Source organism: Eimeria mitis, genomic scaffold, assembly GCF_000499745.2.
Source record: "Eimeria mitis Houghton genomic scaffold, Emh_scaff14, whole genome shotgun sequence".
NCBI lineage: Eukaryota > Apicomplexa > Conoidasida > Eucoccidiorida > Eimeriidae > Eimeria > Eimeria mitis.
In genome coordinates this window covers 20,154-43,025 of record NW_013569068.1, presented here as the reverse complement: position 1 = coordinate 43,025, position 22,872 = coordinate 20,154, and the positions used below count along the sequence as shown (strand labels likewise).

The 22,872-nt window shown below is 53.4% G+C and overlaps 5 protein-coding genes across 5 annotated transcripts; 1 reads left to right on the top strand and 4 right to left on the bottom strand.

Annotated features, from left to right (window-relative positions):
• Positions 1-1,582: 1,582 nt before the first annotated feature.
• On the bottom strand, positions 1,583-3,787 carry EMH_0012030 (uncharacterized protein; the record flags this gene model as incomplete). The annotated part of the gene is made up of 1 exon (XM_013495046.1): positions 1,583-3,787. One exon carries the CDS (start codon positions 3,785-3,787, stop codon positions 1,583-1,585), a length of 2,205 nt encoding a protein of 734 aa, XP_013350500.1.
• A 2,303-nt stretch (positions 3,788-6,090) lies between these two features.
• On the bottom strand, positions 6,091-8,514 carry EMH_0011920 (uncharacterized protein; the record flags this gene model as incomplete). Its single annotated transcript, XM_013495045.1, has 1 exon — positions 6,091-8,514. The coding sequence occupies one exon, from the start codon at positions 8,512-8,514 to the stop codon at positions 6,091-6,093; it is 2,424 nt and encodes an 807-aa protein (XP_013350499.1).
• Positions 8,515-10,649: 2,135 nt separating this feature from the next.
• Positions 10,650-13,064, bottom strand: EMH_0011790 (uncharacterized protein; the record flags this gene model as incomplete). Its single annotated transcript, XM_013495044.1, has 1 exon — positions 10,650-13,064. One exon carries the CDS (start codon positions 13,062-13,064, stop codon positions 10,650-10,652), a length of 2,415 nt encoding a protein of 804 aa, XP_013350498.1.
• Positions 13,065-14,675: 1,611 nt separating this feature from the next.
• On the bottom strand, positions 14,676-18,040 carry EMH_0011680 (acetyil CoA acetyltransferase/thiolase, putative; the record flags this gene model as incomplete). Its single annotated transcript, XM_013495043.1, has 8 exons — positions 14,676-14,803; positions 14,894-15,017; positions 15,581-15,791; positions 15,921-16,158; positions 16,401-16,548; positions 16,761-16,894; positions 17,164-17,279; positions 17,799-18,040. The coding sequence occupies 8 exons, from the start codon at positions 18,038-18,040 to the stop codon at positions 14,676-14,678; spliced, it is 1,341 nt and encodes a 446-aa protein (XP_013350497.1).
• Positions 18,041-20,299: 2,259 nt separating this feature from the next.
• EMH_0011570 (uncharacterized protein) lies at positions 20,300-22,576 on the top strand (the record flags this gene model as incomplete). Its single annotated transcript, XM_013495042.1, has 1 exon — positions 20,300-22,576. The coding sequence occupies one exon, from the start codon at positions 20,300-20,302 to the stop codon at positions 22,574-22,576; it is 2,277 nt and encodes a 758-aa protein (XP_013350496.1).
• Positions 22,577-22,872: the final 296 nt, after the last annotated feature.

The following is a 22,872-nucleotide window of genomic DNA, read 5'->3' as shown; positions in this document are numbered from 1 at the left end:
TTTACTGAGACGTGCCGTTCGGTTCGGTTGTATGCCGCACTTTGACGCTGGCATCCCAACGAAGCTCAAAAGATCGGTTGAGCTGTGAGCAGTGCGCAACAGTAGTGCCCACGTGGGCTGCGGCCAGCCAGCTGCGAAAGACAGTTTCTGCAGGGCTCCCCAGCCGCTGAATTGAAGGTAACGAAAACTATCTGGAGATCTGCCGGGGTCACCTACAGCTACCGTACGGTGAACATGGCGCGCAGCCGCGAAATATGAGGAAAATGGGAGAGCTGGCGGCAGCACCGTCGGTTTAGCTGTGCGTAAAGCCCCGGGCCAAGATCAACGGATAATCTCAATAGTCAGATTGAAGATCTGAGCGACTTTTTAAACATCAGAAAGCAACGGACACCGAATCGTTGAATGCAGCCAGAACTTCAGCTTTGCTGGACATATCCAAATACTCCAGAGTGACTTGAACAGGCAATATTCAGAAAACCTCCCGGGTTGTCATTGTGTAGGGTATCTCCTCCGTCCTGGAAATGCCAGGACCACGTTGCAGAATACTGTGCCTGGCCCGTTAGGCGTACGGAGAATACGTCAGCCGGCGCGTTCCTAATACCCTTATTATCAGCCGAGAGAGCTACCAAGCAACTCTCCTCCCGTCGGAGCCGTGGAAACTCTTCTTCAGGTGTGTCAGGGACTGATGACCGGTTTGAACGGTGAAGTAGCCGCCCTATATGCAATCTCGCCGCTTCTTGGCTCCGCTCCACAGCGGAGGCAAAAGGTTTCCAGATTACCTTAGAGTAAAGTCCGCTTCCTAGGTACCATATACTTCTGCCAACGCATTTCCCTGATCGTTTTCTTTGTTCCCAAAGCGGCTAAGATCAAGGCAGCATGCGGCAGAGGCACTCGCTGCTTCAACTGGTGCGGCACCACGGCATCCCATGCAACTATATCCGAGTCCCCCTTCGATTTACGCACATACACTGTAGGGAACCGTTGTACACTAGAGCAACGAACCTGCATGCAAGTATGAATACCAGATCCAGACAGGGCGTGCCAGACCACAAATATTTGAAAACACTGGATTAATTTCATGCCTTAGCATGCTACGATGTAACCGACCTCCTCACTAGTTCATAGATCCGAGTACGTCAAACCACTGCAAGGACGTGAACCCTTCTAGACGCCTACCAATATATGGCAAGCACTCCCATCCCAACCAGCGAGGAATCAGCAGAAAATGATGGCAGGTGCTTCAGCCGTAGATAAAGCTGCAAACGTCACCGTCAGTCTCATCGAAGGCCATTATAGCTGAGAGGTTAAACGTTCCCGTCGTTCCAGTTTGTGGGCACTCACCCACTCACGTCCCAGGTTCACAGAGTTCCATCCGAATCCGCCACAAGATAATTTATCCTCTACACACAGTTTTCATTTCCCGCTTTCATATCTCCTTTGGAACACATATTTTTCCAGGAGGCGACCTCAAATATCCTTCGTCATTTTTTGGAACCGTCTAAACCCGAAATCAAGAAGGAAGATAGTCGATAGTTGCTCGGCCCCCTCCGCAATCCGCACTCGTCCTTCATGGTTTAGAACCTTAAAGCCGCTTCTGCCTCACTTGTGCCCTGGGCAACTTCACAGCTTCACCACTGGTTGCCTGAAGTGAAGGCATGGCTTTGCTAAAGTCTACGTAAGTAGGAGAGAAAAGAGCTGCTGCTACGCGTGCCGGCGGCGTTCCCTCCGGTTCGCGTATCCCCCCTTCTGGCTCTCCTACAGCTGCCCCTTTGAATGGATAGTGACGCTCTTTGGGCCCCGACTGTCCGTCTAAGGAAACAGCAGGTTGCCTGCTAGGCCACTGCCAGCGTGGGTCCGCCGACCAAACCACACTATATGGGCCTAATTCGCCTTGCGCTCCGAATGTGCTACCAATCCACCCTAAAGGACCGCTTGGTAATTGTTCCTGTGGATGTTGCGACATTGAAGGCTCTTCGGCAGCCTTGAATGCCCCGACCGCCAGTAGAAACTCCCCACGCCCTCCGTATGCAGAGGTGGCAGCTGTCTCACGGACTTCGTGGTGGCCAGACACCTGGGTCAGTGGAGCCTCAGACCGCGGAAGAGGCAGTGCGCTTGTTGCCGATTCCGGCATCTTAGAACTCCCAGACTCTTGGCTAGCTGAATCCAATGTTACCGTGTGTCCTAATAAGGCCAAGCGTCCAGGCACGTCAGGGGGCTTCAATGGCAGAGGCATTCCCACAAGACCAGGCGCTTCAGGCGAGCTCAACGCCTGGGAAACCGTGTCGGGACCCGCAACCAACGGGAAGCCAGGGACGCCAGCAGCCAGCGACGAAAATGATCCACTTGCGACTGTAGGCGGAGCAAAGCTCTGCGACGCATCCCCAGCCCCTGCAGAAGCAGAATTCCCTACATGCTCTGAAAAACCCAATCCTCCAGACGATGCAGAAGTCGCAGGAGCGTCTAAGCGTTCTGACGCCTGACGGGAAGACGCCTCCTCTGCAGCAGGCTCCTCAGGTCCCACTGCGGCTTCAGCAGAGCTCAACTCCTTGGGAGAGCTTGAGGTCGTGCTTACATGTATGGCAGGCACTTCCGCTGAAAGTGGAGGCTCTACCGGCTGCACATCTGAGCGGACATCTGTTGGCCCCGAGCGTTGCTGACTCATCTGCTGTTGCCGTAACCCCAAAGGAGTATTGAGGAGATCCTTTAGAAGTTCTTCGTCGGGTTTCGGGGGAACTTGGCCGATTGCTCGAATCATTCTGGGAGCTACTATCCCGAACCTCAAGCCCTCACATTGTCTGCCGCGCAGCCAGTTACCGAGCACTCTGTCTTGAAACACCTGGTCCCTGCGCATGTCAGATGTCTGGAACAACTCATCCAGATATTCTGCTGCAGCATCATCCGGGGGTTGTTCTCCCGTCTGTTCGAAAGCGACTGTCAGCAGGTGCATGCCATGCTGCACCTGTTTCAGCGCCACTTGCTGCAACTTCAGTAACCGGGATAGTTTCGAGAGAAGCTCCAGGCGAGGCATCGAAGACCCCTCGAAACGCATCTTTGGCACATCCGGTAGTAACTTACGCATGCAGCGGATGTGATGCAAACTGGTGCGAGATACGCGCTTACCCTTGAAGAAGTGGCTGAAGAAATCGGCCTCATCCGTAAGGTGTTCCAGTGCGGACACTACAGAGTCCCGCTCTTTAAGCTGTAGCAACGAACAAACTGCAGCCAGCTCCACTACACAGAAACGCAAAAGGGTCGCGAAGCCCTTCACAGAAAAAGACGGAGGAATGCGAAGCAACGCGTCTCTATTCTCCTGCATTGCCTCAACCAAATCCGACGTGCAACGTTTGACTTCCAGAAGGACCTGCTCTCTGCCAGGAAGTCCGCCTTCTACTGCAGGGCCTGCAGGCTCTCCCGGGCTCCCAAAGACGCAGGGCTCCCCAGAAACGTGCTGCTCCTCCCCAGCCGCAGCAAGCGACCTCAGGACGCCTGTGGGCGTACTTCTAGAAGCCAGATGCCGGGCGCAACGAAGGAGAAAGTAGGCCATCACAACCGCAGCCAGGGCAGCAAAACCCACACGATGCACCTGCAGGCGCCGTTGGCCACCTGGTCGGCTTAGCGAGAAACGCAAAGGAGACTCATTGCGGTGAGGTTTGTGTGGTATTGTGGTATCACTAGGCCACAAGAACCCCTCGCCAGTGAAATACATCGCCTCGGCGCCTGCCTGTCCGCTGCTCGGCGGGCCATGCCTCGGTGGAGCGGAGGGTGCGCCATGTCCTATGTTCTGCATTGGCGCACCTTAACAGTGATGCGAAGAGGGAGCCCAACAGGGTCAAACTTCAATATGACGGAGGCGATCTGGTAGAAGGAAGGCCAGGGTACCCTAGTTGCCAGCAGCAGCTCGGGATATCAGTGTGCGTCCGCAGCCGGACGACCAGTTTACAATTCCCATCTTGTTTATCCTGAAGAATAATGCTGGTTTGTTATGGGATCATTACAATCATGAGGGTTGCTAGGAACTCATCAGTCGGGTAGGAAGCAGTAAGCGACTTTCTACCTTCATCCGTTGATGATGGAATGCCGTGGTGTGGCGCAGCAGCAGGCATACAACGGCGGATTAACAACGTCTCACACTGAGATGCTGCGTCTCTTCAAAAATTTGTATAAAAAGCAATACTGAGCTATCTCTTATTTGAGTGTTCCGTCTCTTAATCCGTCGAGACACAGATGCATGTGGGGCCGCCTTCGTGCGACATCATCAGCACTGGTCCAAACTAAGAAGTGCAAGTTGCACAATGAAGTGACCCGCTGTCCCTTTGAAGGGTTCAACTTTGTACGTAATCGATACCATTGTAGAACGAATTCTAAGAGTTGCGATCATTGCAGAGCCTGATCACCCGTCGACACCGCCTCAGAATTGCACCGAATCGGAATTATCGCACAGCTAGTTGCTGCTGCTAAAGCACGGCCTCTTGGAAGGCCTCATTTGATTAGAAGAGAGGAACCGTAGGTTTTCATGAATCACTAGGTCATGGCAAGACCGAAGTAACTTCCAAAGAGTGTGATTAACTTACGTGGCAGGCGAGGAACGCGGCTTCGATCTGCGGTGAACTACCCATCGGCGTCTCTTCCTATTCGGCGCACTCGTCTTGTGTAGGTATTCAGGCTTGTAGTATTGTTTGTGCCCTTGCTTATCTGTCTGTGCGTTGTGCCGATCCCGCCCCTCATTTTTTTTACCCTGGCTCTCGCTGCGGTGCTTTCGCGCCAATAGCTCTATCGCATCTCTGCATGTTCACATCCCAAGCTCGCATCTGTCTCCCTTCCATTCCTTTTGTGTCCGCCGTGGGTACGCGTAACTGTCCAAACACATGCAGCCCAGAGCAAACGCAACCTCCAGGACTGCGGTGACGTATTGATCCTCTGTATTTGTACAGCATCTCCGCTTCTTAGTAGTTTGGGACTCTGCTTGAATGCAGTGTTTACGGTTGCGGGTTAACGCAAATGTGGGACGGAAGACGGAGCAGTAAAATGCAGATGTACAACTATGGAACAACGTACGCGTGCATGCGTGCACCGCTGCACGCGTGTCCAGTGGAAGAGCACATGCATGCAGATACTCCTGTGCTACAGGACAGCTACGTCATAACGGGGAAGTCCCACCATTGTTGGTGCATCACCTGATTGCGGTTTGGCAAGTACGTAAGGATATGGTGAACTATCCCTTGTGTCAGTGGTTGGCGATCGTATCAACGCACGACTAAAATAGCCTACGCGGAGAGGAACGCTCTGCACCGGTTTTAGACGGTCTCAGTGAATTGCATCATACCAAACAATACTGTCAGGCTGTTAGCTGCTGATGCAGACAGTGCCGATGGCTCTTCAGCAGTTGTTGGCCCAGAAAAGTGAGGAGGCAGCCATACTAACATGCTTACTGGACAGCCCTTACCCCTTCTCGCGGAAAAGAATCCGTACCACTCCGAGTAATGGGGCGGACTATGTTGGATCCCCCACAGCTTCACGGGCTGCAACGGAAATCCGTGCCTCCTGAAGTATTCATTGGCAGGATTGCGCACGAAGGGGTTTCTAGGTGCTTGTAAGCAAGTAGACGAGTCTCCCGTGATGATAATGAATATGGCAACTGCCATAACGAAAGGTGATTGATGATGCCTCAGTCTCAGTAACGGCGGGAGCATTCCAAGCGTCGACCGTAAGGCTTGTACAGGTAACGTCGCCATGCGCGTCCACCGCCTTACACCGAGACGAATGCTTCCAGGCTACTGGATCAATGAGCTCTGCGCACCATACAATAAATTCCTATGTCTTACTTCGTCTACGTCGCTCCAGCCGTTCCAATCGGTGTTATGGTCATCTTCCGAGGATTACAGGCTGAACCATTACGCGCGCTATTGGAATATTTCCAACCCCGTCGGCTTTGCTTAGCCTTCTCAACTGATGTTCTTGCAGAACAAAGCCTTGGGTCAGGAGGGAGCCTACACTCCCGCCCATTCCCTCCATACACGATGGACTCAGTTCTATCGTATTAAATCTCTTACGTGCACCCGTCGTAGCTCTCCTTGAGACAGCAAAACTAGACTACTTCTTGCCAGTCTCGCCCCTGGGGGCCAGAAGTGACAGCAGGCCTTTGCTCGGATCTCCAAAAGCTGGATAAAAGAGAGCTGCTGTTACGCCTGCAGCTGGTTCTGCCTCTGGTTTGTCTGCTCCTACTGCTGGTTCTCCTACTGCCACCCCTTTGAATGGAGGCTGAGACTCTTCGAGCCCGGATTTTCGTTGTAGGATAACCCCAGAATGAATGCCAGACAGCGGCCGGCGTGTGACGGCTGCTATTGGGTGGGCAGGCGCACCAGGACCCACAGACGAGCGTTGGACGGCTGCTGGCATGCTTGCTGGCTTGTTGAAACGCCACCTGCTGGAAACACCATGAGCGGCGGACAGACTCTGGCCAGAGGCATGTCGATGAGCGCTAGGCTGCACCTGTGAAGAAACTGCCCTCGTTTCCCCTGAAGACTTGTGCTGAGAAGAAGGCGAGCGAGGTGCAAGCATACCACAACGGCCTTGCTCTGCTTGGTCCCCGTGCGAAAGTTCATCCTCCGACTCGAGCTCCCGTTGGGCCTGCGATGGACCGCCTTTCCATACTTGAAGATCTCCCGATAGTGGCATGCGCGGCGTTTGCCAGGATGCCGACCCCACAACGGGCTCTACAACCCACTGGGGCTCGGATTCAGCTACCAGCACTTCGGATACAGAAGTCAAGGGGGTCCCAAGAGTTTCGAGGTGACCAAACAATTGCGGTGGTGGGGATTGAGACGGCCTGAAACGCCCGACTGAAATTTGCGCGTCGGACGCCTTTAACCTTGCAGACACTTTAGCTGAATCCCATGTCACCGACTGCTCCGAAGGGGTTGACGTTCGAGACACTTGAGCTGAACTCAGTGGCAGAGGCGTTCCCAAGGGAGCAGATGCTTTCGGAGAGCTCGACGCCTCCGAACCCCTGTCGATACCCAACATAGGCGGGGATGCAGGGACGCTAGAGACCGTAGACGGAAGAGATTTACTGACGAAAGTAGAAGGAGCAGAGCTCCAACGCGCGACCCCACCACCAGCAGCAGTAGCAGCCCCTACACCCCCAGCCAAACGCAATCTGTCAGACAATGCGGAAGTCGCAGAAGCGTCTAACCGTTCTGATGTCTGACCAGCAGACGCTCCATCTCCAAAAGGCTCCCTAGACTCCCCTGAGGCTTCAGCAGAGCTCGATTCCTTCGAGGGGCTTGAGATCGTCTCTGCTTGTCCAGCACGGACTTGCGTTAGAAGAGGACCCCTAAGCTCCTGCGCATTTGTGTCTGCATTAGCTGGCACGGAAGTGTGCTGCCCCCCCTCCTGTTGCCTTAAGCCCAAAGGGGTATTGAGGAGCTCCATGAAAGCTTCTTCGTAGGGCTTTGGGGGACTGGCGACAATTCCTTGAATTATTTTTGGAGATGCCAATCCGAAATGGGTGGCCTTAACATGTTTGTGTAGCAGCCAATTGCCGAGCACGCGGTCTGAAAGTACATAGTTCCTGCGAGCATTGGCTGTGTGGTACAGCGCAGTCAGTTCTTCTTTTACAGCTTCATCCTCGGGGGACTGTGCATGTCCTTTGAAGCAGAGACCCAGGAGCCGCACGCCCTCCTGTACCTGTCTTAGTGCCACCTCCTGCAACGTGAGCAACTGAGTAAGCTTCGAGAGACGCGCAACGGGAGACATGGAGCTCCCTGCGAAGTCCATTCTGGGCAACTCCCGCAGGAATGCATTCATGCAGTTGATCTGACGCAGAGCAGTACGGGGTACTCTATGCGCCCAGAAGAGGGGACCAAAATAAGCAATCTCCCACTTAATATAGCCCACTGCTTGCACCACTGGCTGCCGCTCCCGCTGCTGCAGCAACGAACACAGGGCAGCCAGTTCCACTACGCAGAAGCGCACCAAGATCGTGAACCCTTTCACAGAAAGAGACGGATGTATGAGGAGCAACGCGCGTCTGCTCTCATGCATCAACTGAATCAAATCTCGTGTGTAGCGATTGACTCGTATAAGCACTTGTTCTTGCTCAGGATTTTCGGCACCTACAGCAACCCCTGCAGGCTCGTTATGCCCCGCGAGTGCGCAGGGTGCATGAGGGTTCTCCCCTTCCTCACCAGCCGCAGCAAGCGACCTCAGGGAGCCCTTATGCATATTGATGTTCCCCACATGCCTGGCGCAACGGAGCAGAAGGTAAGTCATCACAACCGCAGCTAGTGCAGCAAAACGCACGGGATACACCTGCGGGCGCCGTTGGCCACCCGGTCGGCTTAGCGGGAAACGCAAAGGAAACTCATGACGGTGAGGGTTGCGTGGTATTGTGGTATCACTAGGCCACAAGAAACGCTCGTCAGTGAAATGCATGGCCTCCGCCTCCGCCTGTCGGCTGCTCCGCTGGCCATGACTTGGCGGAGCTGAGGGTGCAGCCTGTCCTTTGTTCTGCATTGGCGCACCTTAACAGTGCTGCGAAGAGGGATCGCGAGTGGGTCAAACTTCAATATGACGGAGGCGATCTGGTGGAGGGCAGGGCAGTCTCCCCGCGTAGCAGACCCCAATTCGAGGCGTCAGTGTGTGCCCGCTGCCGGACGAGCAGTTTAAAATTCTCATCTTGTTGATTCTGAAGACGAATATTGGTTCGATATGGGATTATCCCGTTTATGAGCGAGTGCCAAGGGCTCATCACTCTGCTGGGAAGCAGCGAGCGACTCACTACTACGCGTCTCCCGATAGTGGATTGACGCGTGGGGTGAATCGAGAGGAGGTATACAGCCGCTCATTAACACAGTTACATAATTAGGTGCTTTCTCTTCGAAAAATTCGACTCGCATATATTTATGGAACGTTTTTTATTTTAGTTATTCGTCGCGCAACACAACGAGGCACAGCTGCATCGAGGACGAACATCGATCTGCCCAGTGGTCCATCATCTGAGATGCAGTTGATACAATGAAGTGACCCGCTATCCCTTTGAAGGGTTCTCCTCTGCGCATAATCGATACCATGCTAGAACGAATTCTAAGCGTTGAGATCAATGCAGAGTCTGATAACAAGTTGGCACCGCCTCAGAATTGCGCCGAATCATATCTATCTCGCAGCTGGTTGCTGCTGCCAAAGCAGGGCCTCTTGGAAGACATCCATTTGACTAGAAAAGAGGAACCATAGATTTTCATGGATCAGTAGGTCATGGCAAGATCGAAAGAACTTCCAAAGAGAGTGATTAACTTACGTGACAGGCGAGGAGCGCGGCTTCGATCTGCGGTGGCCTACCCATCGGCGTGTCTCCCTATATGGCGCACACGTCTTGTGTAGGTATTCAGGCTTGTAGTGTTGTTTGTGCCCATGCTTCTCTGCCCCTGCGTTGTGCCGGTCCCGGTCCTTCCTTTTGTGTCCGCCGTGGGTACGAGTAACACTCCAAGCACATGCAGCCCAGTGCAAACGCGGGCTCCAGGACTGCGGTGACGTATTGGTCCGCTGTACTTGAACAGCATTTCCACATCTTAGCAGTTTGGAACGCTGCTTCAATTCAGTGTTTACGGTTGCGGGTTAATGCAAATGTGGGACGGATCAAGGAACAATAAAGTGCAGATGTATAACTATGGGACAAGGTACGTGTGTTTGCATGCACCGCTGCACGTGGGTGGTGCTTGCATGCTCAGGTGAAGAGCCTTCATGCAATAACTCCTGTTTTACAGTACAGCTAGATCGTAACGGAGAAGTTTCACAATTGTCTAATTGTTCTGATTGCGGTTTGGCACGTACGTACGAATATGGTGAACTATCCCTGTTGTGTGTGGGGATGCTGGTCGTATCCAAGCGGGACAAAAATAAGTAAGGAGAAACGTTCTCCACCCCGTTTTAGAAGGTTTCCCTGAATTGTATTATACCCAACAATACTGTCAGGCTGTTAGTTGCTGATGAAGACAGTGCCGATGGCTATCCCCATGAAAGAAAGAGGAAGCCACACAAACATGCCTGCTGGATAGCCCTCAGCGCTTTTCACGGAAGGGAATCCGCACCACTCCCCGTAGTTAATTGCTCACAGCTTCACAAGCTGCATCGGAAATTAGTGCCTCCTGAATTATTCATTGGCAGGATTTCGCACGCGAATGCTTCTTAGATCATGTAGACGAAAGGATAGATGCAGATCAGTTGAAATGCAAGCGGCAAAAACCAAAAAACAGCATATCAATTTCTCAGTGAAAAGCGAAAGTGGTAACATCCGGCGCTCTCCCCGCACGGCTTCTGCAGATGAAAAGCACTAGACGCCTCCACCATGGGGGCTACTGGATCGATGAGCGCCATGCGCTAAATGTAGTCCTGCATCGACCCATCTCTTCCAGTCGGCGTTACTGTCATCAAGCGGCTCTTCCGAGCTGGCCCATTGAACACTCCATGATAAGACTCGCAAGATCCTCAACTTTGCCGATCCTTCTCAGCTAAAGTCCTTGGTGAACCGAAGCTGGAATCAGGAAGGAACCTACGAGTCGACCCACTCCCATCCTACTCAATGGGTCAAGCTCCAGGGCGTCAAATATTATGTACTTGTTCTTTTTTCGCCTCGTGACAGCTAAAGTCGAGAGCTACTTATTGCCAGCCTCGCCGCTGTGCGCACGAAGTGAAAGCAAGGCTTTGCTAGGATCTGCAGAAGTCGAAGAGAAAAGAGCTGCTGTTACGCGTGCCGCTGGTGAGGTTTCTCGTTCCTGTGCCATTCCTGCTGGCTCTCCTACAGCCACCCCTTTGAATGGAAGACGAGTCCTTTTGGGCACCAAATGTCCCTCTAACGGAATCCCTGGCTCAGTATCAGGCGGCTGCCAGCGTTTCACTGCTTCTGGTGGAAAGCTGAGCGTACCACGCCCCCCAGGCGAGTGCTGCATATCTGGTGGCCTGCTTTCTGGGTCGTCGAGACGCCGTCTGCCGAAAACACCAGGGGCGGCGAAGATATCCCGGCCGGAGGCATATCGACGAGCGCTAGGGCCCCCCTGAAAAGAAGGTGCCCTCCTCTTCCCCGGAAGCATGTGCTGCGAAGGAGAGGCAGGTGCATGCCGGCCCCAAAGGCCGTGGTTTGCTGGGTCCTCTGGCCAAGTATCATCGTCCAAGTGGGATTCTGCCCGCTCTTTGGATGGACCACCTTTCCAAACTGGGAGACCTCCTGGTAGTTGCGTTTGTGGGTATTGCCACACTGACGACACTGCAAGGGCTTCAAGCAACCAACTGAGCATTTCAGGCACCACTTGCCCTGCGGGCGCAAGGGTGAGGGGGGCTCCATGGAGTTGGAGGTGGCCAGTCACCTGTTGTGGTGAGACGTCCGACGGCCCGTAGGGCTCTGCGGCTGTTGCCAAGTCCGACGCCTCTGAATCAACGTACACATTAGCTGAATTCGATACCGCCGACTGTCCTGAAAATAACACATCTCTAGATACTTCGGAGGAACTCCACTGCAGAGACGTTTCCGAGAAAGCAGAAGAGTCCGAAGAACTAAAGGTCTCCGGAGCCCCGTGAGAACCCGCCTTCGCCGGGAAAACGGGAGCTCCAGAAGCCGTCAACGGAAGAGATTTACTAGGAGCCGAAGCAGAACTCGAAGACGCAATTGCAGCCCCAGCAACAGCAGAAGCCCCCACACTCTCAGGCAATCCCAGTCCTCCAAGCAATGCAGGCCTCTCAGAAGAGCCTGAGCGTTCTGATGCCTGACTCGCAGATGCTCCAACGCCAGCAAGCTGCCCAGACTTCACAGAAGGTTCAGAACTGCTCAAGCTCTTTGACGGGCGCATGTTTGTCTCGACTTCGCCAGCGTGAGCTTCCGCTGGGAGTGGAGCCGCCTCCTGCTGGGGTTTCGCGTGGGCCTCAGTTGACCCCGACTCGCGCAGCTTGCCATGCTGTTGTGATTTGCCCAAAGGGGTATTGCGGAGCTCCTCTAGGAGTTCCTCGTGCGATTTTTCTGGGGCCTCGACGATTCGTTGAATTATGTTGGGAGCCGCGAGACCGAAGCGCGTGCCCTGAGCTTGTTTGTGGCGCAGCCACTGCCCGAGCTCGTTGTCTCTAAGTACATGGTTGCGGCGCACCTCAGTTGTCTGGTACAACGCATCCAGATGACTTTTTTCAGTGTCTTCCGGTAATGGCTCTCCCCCCTGTTGGAAATGGGCAGTCAATATGCGCACGCCATCCTGCATCTGGGTCAGCGCCACCTCTTGCAACGTGAGTAGCTTCTCTAGTTTCGAGATACGCTGGCAGCGCGGCATGGAATCCCCGGCGAAGTCTATTCTTGGCAACTCCAGAAGAAAATCATGCATGCATTGCATGTGACGCAACCTGGCACGGGATTTTTGATGAGATTTGAAGAATGAACTAAAGAACTCGATCTCTAAACCAACGACTTCTACCGCATCTTCCACAGGTTTCCGCTGTGCCGGCTCTAGCAACGAAGTCAGGGCAGCCAGTTCCACTACGCAGTGGCGCAACACGCTGCTGAACACCTTCACACTAAGAGACGCAGGCATCGAAAGCAAGCCAGTTCTGCTATCTTTTACCTCCTTAGCGAGAGCCGATATGTACTGTTCGGCTCCCTGGAGCACTTTTCCTTCGTCAGGGGATTCGCCAGATAAAGCAACGCGTGCAGGCTCTCCCTGCCCTCTTAAGGAAATAGGAACCTCACATCGCCTGTCTTCTCGGTCCACAGCGGACACAGACCTCATTACGCCCTTGGGCTTGTTCGTGGCTACCAAGTAACGGGCGCAGCGCAGCAGTAAGTAGACCGTTGCAAAAGCGACAAGGGCTGCGAAGATCACCGGAAGGATGTTGAAGCGACGGTGACCACGCTTTCGCTTTGGCCGGAAGAACAAGGGAGAGTCATTGCGGTGAGAGATGTACGGCCTCGTGGCATGGTTACTCCGCAAGGAACTCTCGCCTGCAAAATGCAGCAGCACGACGTCGGTCCCTGGGTTGCTCAGTTGGATATGCACTGGCGGAACGGAATGAGCAGCTCGTCCTGCCTTTTGCATTGGTTCTTGCGATCAGAGAAGAATAGGAGCCAGGAAATGCTGAAGGATCGGAAAAAGCCTCTGATTACCTCACGGGACCAAGATTGGTTGGAGGAAGGGGCCTGTCCCCGTCTTCGGAGGATCACTGTTGACTAAAATTCCTGGTATGCTCATCCCAAAGCCACAAACTCATCTACAAGCTCGCCATGTACATCGTCTGAGAACTAGAGGTTTCTTTCTTCGAAAATCGGCAGGTAGTGTTCTGCCTCCCGGAGTCGACATCGGTTGACCAGGCAAAATGTCGACAAGAAGAAGTTCGGACATCTGCACGTATAAATCAATCCGTCAATTACTAGAGTTTCCCCTAAATATAGCTTGAGAGCTGCTCAACTTGAGTCCCTGACAGTGGAACAACCCAAGCCGGAACTGTCTGGGGGGGGGAGCATCTGGACGCCTGGACCTCCGCTGCTCGTGAACGGCTGTGGGCTCCCGTTATTTTGTGGAAACGGCATTTTCTTCCGTTTGGAAGCATTTCCTCTATTCATAAAAAGGCGCTGTATACGACTGGCTGCATCGGAAGTAGGTGATTATTCTGGAGATGGAAGGCGCGCATCAATAGGCACGTGGTCTCGTGCGTTCAAGGTCGATTGGAGGACTGAGCCCAATTATTACATGACCATAGCCGTAACTTAGTTTTTAGGCATTCACTACACAAACTGGCATCAGGAGACGAAATATATCATCATTCCATCTATAGAGAAAGGGCCTTTTTGCGGCACGGCTTGTACTAGCAAAGCGTCTACACGTGTGTGCGATGCTGTGGCACGATGGTTCTGGAACGGCTGTCAGCGTTCAGCAGCAGATCCAGCGGAAGCTTTCCAACCAAACGTCCATGTGTATTAAACAATTTGCATAGGAATGCCTATTCCAGTGGGCATTCAGGACCAGCAGTGCCGCGGAAGTTCGAATTCACTCTCCCCTGAAATGCCACATCCCGGCATGTTGCGGGGCTAACGGAGGTACAACGTGAAATCCCGAGATTGGGCCTCAGCTTGCTTCCCTCTTTTAACATTTTCAACGTGCCAATATGTTTTTCTTTGTGTCTACTTTGCTCTTAAATTGGCCTAGATGGGCTGCGATGCCCTCCCGTCATAGTCTCTATGTCTGGGGACGAGAGGCTTGGAAGAGCCTCTCGTCCTCAAGCGTAGAGACTCCTACACCGTCAGGAGTAGAGACTCCTACACCGTCACCCCCAAACTCAGTCACATATCTGTGAAATAAAATGGTCTACAGTTGCGAAAAAACGCGTTGATGTAAAGAGCGGACAGTAAGAATTCAAGAGGAAATTGAAGCCAAAAGACGAAAAGAAGGAGAATAGGGGATGAGGTACACCAAAACAAAAACGGATGCAGCCCATGGCGAGTATCTCTTAACACCCCAAAAGTTCGAAAGATATGCATATTGGGCAGTGCCGTATGGGAAGTCCCCTAGAGCAGCTGCATTCCAAATGCGCTGTGACAGTAAAGACAATGATGGATGAGCCGGGGAGTGGTGACCGACGTATAGGCCTAACGGAAGCTTCCGCGGAGCTCGGGGGCAGAAGTTCCACCCGAGTAGAAAGACAAAACCTGACTAGAGAGCCTCGAGCACAATAGCCGTAGCAGCGTCCGCCCCGTTGCATATGACTGCACAGCCATAGAGAAGCTCTCGTGCCCTAAGGGCAGCCGTTAGAGATAGCACCATCCTGATTCCCGACATACCTGAAAACGCATAGAGACAGCAGTAGAGCAACGCCCAGCTTGCTTAAGGCCAGCTCAATGAGCGCATTAGGGAAACTGTTCTGATCGCACCTAAAGGATGACCTAGACTTATCGCCCCGCCGTGAAGATTAACACGGGAAGGGCAGAGACCCTGCCGGCGCATCAGCAACAGAGGCAGTGCAGCAAAGACTTCATGGATTTCATACAGATCCGCCTGTACCCACAAAATGACAGCCACAACGAGGCGATCCATATCAACACACCAGCATACATGCTGGTGTGCCTCTTGCAAGCGACACCCGGAGATGAGTGGACACGGATGGACAAACGACCGCGAAACACACAATACCAGGCAGCAGCAGGCAAATATCGCCCGGACGCTAGAGGCAAAGAGGAACAAATACATTTGTTGGTATTTCCAGACACAGAGCAGCTACACAACACACGGCACCAAGCACACAGCCACGAGCATTCGATGAAATCCTAAGGACGACAGAAACAAACACACAGAAGCAGGAAAATAGAGACATATGCAGACATAGGAGACAGAAATAGAAACTGTGACAGAATACAAACGCAATTACACAGACTGGGAGAGACAGACAGACAAAGAGAGACAGACACGGAAGCAGACAACCGCCCGAGAATAGGGAGGCAGTAAGCCGTCCACCAGCAACTAGGCTACGGTTGCTGCCGTTCTGCAACAGAAGAAATCGCCCCGAATGCGTTGAGTTCGAAGAAGACAGCAACCGCAACAGAAAGTGCTGCCTTCCTCACCCTCTCTAGACCAGCCCGCCGGAGCGCCTTCACCATGGCCTGCTCAGCAACAAGAGCTAATGACGTGTCCCTGTCTGCTTGCGCGGCGTCAGCAAAAGCGAGAATCCTGCTCGCATAAAGAGACACCTCCCCACTACCACTGTGAAACTCAAACCTGCGCGTCTCCCTTGTGCTACTGAAGCAGCCAGATGCCGCTTTTCCTGCTGAGAGGCTGAGAGCAAGATGTAGACACCAAGGGGGACTTTGGATTTCCTAGACTTGCCTAGCGAGAGGCTTCAAGCCCCTTTTCCTTGCATCTTCATCGGCAGCCAGCACTACAGCTGCAGCACCATCCCCTAACTTGAAGGCATTTTCAGAAGTGGTAAGCCCTTCAGGACCGAACACAGGATTCGCTGAAGCAAGACGATCCAGAGAAAGTCGCTGCACTTCTTCATCGTGCTGCAGCAACCCAGACGTCTCCTGCTGCTGCTGTCGGCGTTGCCGGAAGGCTACTGCACGGCGTTGCTGCTCTTGATGCTGCTGCAGCTGAGGCACTTGAGGCGAACCAGCAGCACCGCTAGCGCGCTGGCTAGGCGTCTCTGCATAAGCACAGTTGCACAATATGACAAACCAAAGCATATTTTCTTATAATCTGCCTGCATGCTGCATAATGGTACTGCGGCTTGTAACGCAGATAAAGAAGCAGGTAGCAACTCGTTGCAGCTCCAGCAGCTGCCCTTGTCGAACACTGCTGGTAGTGACGTCTCCATCTCACCGCCCCTGCTGAGCAGTCGTCCTGAGATGCGGATACACAGAAACCTGCTTCCATAAACTGTATTACCTGTAAATGCTGTGGAGAAGGGCAGAAGGCCCTCGAGACGAAAGAATCCGCTGCTTGTTGCATCTGCGGCACGTTTGAAGCTCTGCACCGCGTAGTTGTCGCACTCCTCTCGACTTATTCCGAACTGTACTGCAGCGGCATCTGCCCACTGAAGAGCGACAGCAGAGGCAAAAAATACAGGAGGCTCTTCTTCACGACAAAGAGGCAGAGACAAAGAAGATATCGACAGAGGTAGGGGTTCTTCTACACAGGAAATAAAGAGAAAGAGATCCAAACATGACACTGCATGGTGGTGCGCGGATGGAGACAAGAGGAGAGAGAAAGGGGGATGGAGGGCAGCGGAGGGAGACGGCCGCTTACTTTCCCGGGCAACTGTTGATGTTCTGAGCCCCTGAGACCTTCAAATACGAGTGAGTCAACCAGCACGCCGTCTCCCAGCGTGTACCCGCCCTGTCGCGCCCTCCTGCAGCGCAAACTAGAAGCAAAAGCGACATCTGAGCTGCAACGCAAACGTTGCAGATAGCAACAAATAGAGAGGAGCTTCAGGTAGGCCCGAGTAGGAAAAGAGCAGCAGCATTTCGAGAGATAAACACCTTGCAACAGGATGTAAAAGCACAAGAAAAAACAACATAATCAGCAGAAACAGAAGGAAGGGCAGCATCATCAGCAGACATATGAGAAGCAACAGTAAGTGCAGCAGCAGGGAGAATAAATGTTTATACAAGAGGAGGTATGGAGCATTGCTGAGCGACTCAACGCCGACAGCTAAGGCCAGAGGAGTCTCGCCCAAAGCTACCGAAGTCGCCGCTAAACAAGCTGCCTTGAGGCCAGTAGGACAGCTGCCGTTCACGGTGTAGACAGAAGCAGACGCGGGAATGCCTGAAGAGACACAACAGCAAAACTAGACTTCAAGCCGACGAAGGAGACGATGAAACGGAGAAAGGAACAACCCTTTCCGCAATCAACCCATATCATAATACGTGCTGCTCTTGCCGCTGTTGTGGTCCCCGCTGCTCGACTCGCTGCTTCTCATGCAAACGCGTGCGCTGCTTCGCATGGGTAAGCGTGATCATTCTGTTATAGCAGTTGCAGCTGCAACAGGCAAAGCTAGGGGAGGCAGCAGGTAAAGGGCACAGGCTTGCGATGCTTCTTGTGCAAGTCGATTGAGTGTTTATATGCAAAAGAACGGAGAAAATGACAGAAGTGACGCAAGAGAGAGAGGGCGAGAGTCGGAGAGGACACATGAGACTTAATGCAGCTAGGAACAGCGGTAGGCGAGGAAATTGAGATAAGGGAAGAGGCAAACAGATCAAAATGCTCGACAAGACCAGCGTAGGAAATGTAGGGAGTGCTGGAGATGGAGCAGGAACAAGAGGATCCCAGAACTCTGGGGAGCACCTGCCTGCGCGCTGCAGGGCCGCGCGGAACGCGCCCTTGCCCTGTGACGATGAAACTACTTGGCCCACTACACACTGCTGAACCTCAGCAGGAGCAACTCCAGAACGCTGGAGGGCTCCTGCAGCAGCAGCAGCAGCAAGCCTTGGTGCCGGTGCTGCTCGAAGTGCCCCTAGAAAGCTACCAATGGGAGTTCGCGCTCCCCCCAACAGCACGACTTTCCGCGGCAAGAAATCTCTTTTCATGCTGTTTAATTAATGCAAAGCCCACCGGGAAAAACGAAAAACACAATTTCAGTGCAGTAGCAGCAACAGCAAAAGCAGCTGTTGCAGTGACAGAAGTCCGAAGACACCCTGTGGATTGCCCCGGGTGTCTTCGGCCTTGTATCGGACAACTTTTCGGCCCGTATATTGCGAAATTTTGGAAAATGTTAGAAAGGGAAGTGATTAGAGTAAATTATTTTCCTTCTTATAGAGGATTTTGAGCCAGATGGCCCATGGTGTAGCTACCGCCGATCGTATAGTGGTTCTCGAGGCCAACCCGCACAGGCCCAGGATAACTCGAGTGTGGCCAGTTACTCAATATATTATTCTCCTGACTATGTAGCTGAATATGACACCCACGCCCTGAGCTCAACACCCACGAGACCTGTGGACGTAAGAAGTAGGTCAGCTGCTTTTCGAGAAACTTTTACCTCATGCCTTTACCTTCATTGCAGCTCGCTTCTGTCCTTAATTAAGCTCAGAAAGGTAGCGTGCTTTACCTCAGAACGTACTTGTGGAACGTTTGCAAGCGTTTACACGCAACGTCCCAACACCAGGTGAAAGCATCTGCGCTAACTCATGCTACATCCATCCTCGAGTGATGGGCAGTGTTATTCGAGACTGACTGTACTCCGCAGAGCACAGAATATGGTGCCCTATAGATGAGACCGCCTTGTCAAGTTTCCGGATTGTGGGGCAGTGTTGTGCCCCGCCATTAGCCATTACAGCTTCGCGCTTCACTGCCAGATCGTAGCGCGCGAAGCGTTTTCGTTGCGTAAACAAGCGTTCTGCGTGACTTCTTGGTGGTCCTAGTATCATATTACTTCGTGCTGGGGCTCGATTTGTTAGGAGCTTATGAAGTGGCGTGGTGTTGTCGGTCAGCCAGATGGTCGGTGGCACAAATTGTCAGTGGTTTGTGCTCGAGGGGATTTCACCTTCAGCTAGTGGTCTCGCTATGGAAGCACAGGAGGCCCCAGTTTAGATGGCTTAGAACCACTTTGGTACAGCAGGGTTTGGAGGTGGATTAGGACGCTTCAGCTTCCCCCTAAGGCCCTGACAAGAGGTACAAGCTTACCCCCTGCGGAGAGGGGGAGACCAAGTGACACCAACGCCGCCACGTTTTCCCTTCTTTCTGTGCATTTCACTGCGGCAAATTCTTGTGGAGATGGTGGAATATTGTATTGCCTGGCACTACAATCTCAGTGCCGGCTAGGTCGGACCCACGGTAGGTAACAACCGGTTAGCATGAGCATCCTACGTGCAAGGGTCAACTAATCGTTTCATACGAGTGTAACAGGATGAGCAACCCCCATACGAGTGAAGTACCAAGACCGTGAAAGGGTGCAAGCGTGGCCGGTGAGCGGTGCGAGCATCCCACAGTGCTGGCGGGACGAGCCCGGGCAACAATCATAGCGGAAACCCAAAGGCAGTCTTGGACATCCTTTCTCCAAATGAATTGCCAGCATAACCCTAACCGAAACCCTGCATATCGTTTCCCCCTTCAATGTTACGAGTCGTTAAATGTTGTGCTCCCTTCGTATTCCTTTGGACTTATCTGCCTACCGCTCCACTCGAGGCCAGAATACGCCACGGCAGGGCATTGATTCCATTCGCCTGGATTCTATGGCGGTAGCTGTTAGTATTATTATTATCACGGAGATAATTTGTTATTGCCATGTCTAAACTGTAAGCGGCATCATCAGCTCTCAGAAACTTCAGGGTTTCTGAGCCTGCCCTGCTGAACCTGAACCCCAGGGCACCGCACGATGGGAACGCCACCGCCGAGCGTCCCCAGCGCCTTCCGCGCGAGATGTCTGCATGTAGGGGGATTATCGTTTTCTCGCGAAATATGTAGGTGGAGATACCAAGGAGATTTACTCAAACCCTCTTTTGTGACCTCCGCCTGCCTTCCCATCTCGATCCTCAGCCTGACCGCCAGGGCTAGCAGCGCGCGTCGGTCATTGGCTCCATATAACCCCTTCGGCTCTGAAAGCAAGATTGTCTGCTGCTGATAGATGCACTAAAGGATTGAATATGTCTCATTCCTAGGGAATATGCAGAGAAGCTTGCATTTCAGAGGCGACTTTGTGCACGGCTCCAGAGTGGTGAACGGTCGGCGAACGCCAATTCGGCTGCAGTTGTTCTCTTTCGCTTCTGCCATCCCCCTTCTGGCGTTTGCCATTTAATTTCCTATTTAAATGCCCTGCCTCTCTGTCGCTTGTCTTGAGCTGGAGAAGCCCGATGCACTTCACAGCAGCAACGGTACCGCGCCTTCGCCCAACATCGCTCCTGGGAGGAAGTGACAGGGCAAGGGAGGTACCGCCGGGAGAGGTTGCGCTGCCTGTTACTTTCAGGAGGATCCGACAGGGATGGAAAGGGGGATTTGAGGGTCTCAGCGTCAGTGTTGCGACCCTTGCAGCCGTTGCTGCTATTGCAGCAACTTACCTAGTGCTCCACTGTGCTCTGTATTTGGCGAACGCGCGCACGGACAGAGCAGCGCTGAGGTTTCTGTCAGGAGCAGAAGGGACAGCAAACAAAGACCATGGAGAGCCTTGCGGTGCGTTGGTTGGGAATCCCGCCGCCCCAGTTGCTGCTGATTCTGCTGAGGAAGGTGAAGGGAAAGCTCTTGTTAAGCCGGAGGCAGAGGAAGAATATCTTGTTGAGCAGGACGTGTTGAGGCGGGTTAGCACTTATGCCGTGGAACTGGCGAGGTTTATAAGGAGTGCCGAGCCTCTGCTGCGACGATTGAAGACCAAGTTGAGAGCCAAGTGCGTAGCAGCTCTGTTGCGTCTGTCTCTGATGGAGTTTGCAGCTGTGTTCACCTTGTTGGAAAGAAAAGAAAGGGCCGGCATGAACGAAACGATATCTGAAATTAGCAGCCGATTGTGGGACGTCCGCGCGAGCCTAGGCAGCAGAGGCATTTCCCGTCCACAGCGCCGGCACTTCAAATGTCTTTACGATTTCCTCGGTAGGATCACGGAAGTCGAACCCGTTGCAGCGAAACTCGCCGTGAGGCAGCGGCTGCTGAGGATCGAACACCTGCTGCAGCTGCAGGATGTGGCCTTAGGGCAACTTGACGCTGGGCTCTTCTGGCTGAGGGCGTCTATGAAGCGCTTGGAGAAAGCAAAGGCTGATGCCAAAGCTGCTGCTGCAGCTGCTCAAAGTACAGGTGCAGCTCACAGCGATGCTGCTGAAGCCTCTGTTGCAGCTCCTGCAGAGCTTGTACCTACTGCAGCTGCTAGAGTTGCAGCAGTTGTTGAGGCTATCGAAATGACCGTCCGCAAGCGCAGAGAGCAGGTTCTTGTCGATCCAGTTATCAGCCATTGGCTGCGGGAGGTGCATGTAGAGAGCCTTCACTACGGGATCATCAGCCGCGGCCGTCTCGAGGAAATAACTTTAAGACCCCTTCAAACCCAGCAGGAGCTCTTAGAAGACCTGCAATCCACTCCTCTTGGATCGGGAGACGATCCCGGTGAGAAGCTACGCCTCGTGTACGGAGACGCACGGGGAGGAACCGCCTCCTCTTCAGTCCCCAAAGCGCCCTGCCGAAAAGACAAACTTTCTCCTTCGGAAAAGCCGAGCCGTGTTGTTCGCGTTCTACGGCCACCGAAGCTCCTTGAACAAGGCTCAGGGAAAAAGGCCAGCGCGACGGGATCAGCCCCCGTCCCCGCCCGCCACAACAAGCCTGCTGCCTCGGCTGCTACTGCTGACGCTCCTGAGTCCTCTAGTTTGTCGATGCCAGGTGCTGTTGGTCAGGTGCCTGTTTTTCATCTGCCCTCTTCTACATTGTGGGCTTCAGTTGCTGCGCCTCGTTCCTTGCCTGCCTCTGCATCCGCACTCCCCTCGCCAGCAGCATCCGCCCCGGCGCCCGATGGTTTTGACCGCGCCCCGGGTGCATCAAGGCCCCGTCGTGGATCTCTTTTCCCATCCTTCTTCGGCCTGCATGCAACGTATAACAGTCCTGCCTACGATGTATCGACCGAAGGGCCGTTGCAAGGCATAGGGGCAGATGGGAACGCGTTTCGAGAGGCAGGGAAGTTTATGTCTGTGTCTTCGACACCGCTGCTCCAGGCAGCTCCCTCGGAACCCTTTCGCCAGTCTTCCTGGAGACTGGCAGAATCTCGACCATCTTCTGCAGGAACAACCGAGGGAGGTCCTGTAAACATATTTGGCTGGCCTCTTACCTTCGCGATGTTGGGGGTTCCCGAAGGGGGCCGTTACAGACCCGACGGAGGGTTCCTCATCAATCAAACGCCCGCTAAGCCAAGTCCTGCAGAGATTGCTAAGGGGTTTGAGCAGCTTGCAAAACTCTTCGGTGGGGCATCGAACCAACAGCCAAGCGAAACAATGCAACGTAAAACGCCACCAGCGGCAGGGGCAGCTCACGTCCCTGATTCTGCAGCAAGTGCTCCAGCAGCAGCTGAGTCTTCTCCTACCTTGACGAACCCCGACGAAGAGAGTATTTCACATTGGGAGTCTCTGTTTGAGTGGAAGTTTGGGCCTTTTTCTCCTTTTTAGGTGCATTAAGGGCGCCACGTATTCGCAGTCGATAGGGGGCAGACCTCGTGAGGATTTTGGGTCTATGTTGTAATAAGCTCCAGGCTGCAAAGAAACTTCACTCTCGGGGAGCATGAGTCGTGAAGCAGTGCATCAAGGGATTCACCTGGATGGATAGGGTACCCAGAAGACAAGACTGGAATGGGATGAGGCAAGCAGCAACCACAGGGCTGTCGCTCTGCTGTTGCTGCTTGCATCATTCTCGCAGAGATCCTACTGCAAGGCGCTTTGGCCAGTGTAGCCTAGGCTGAGGCTGC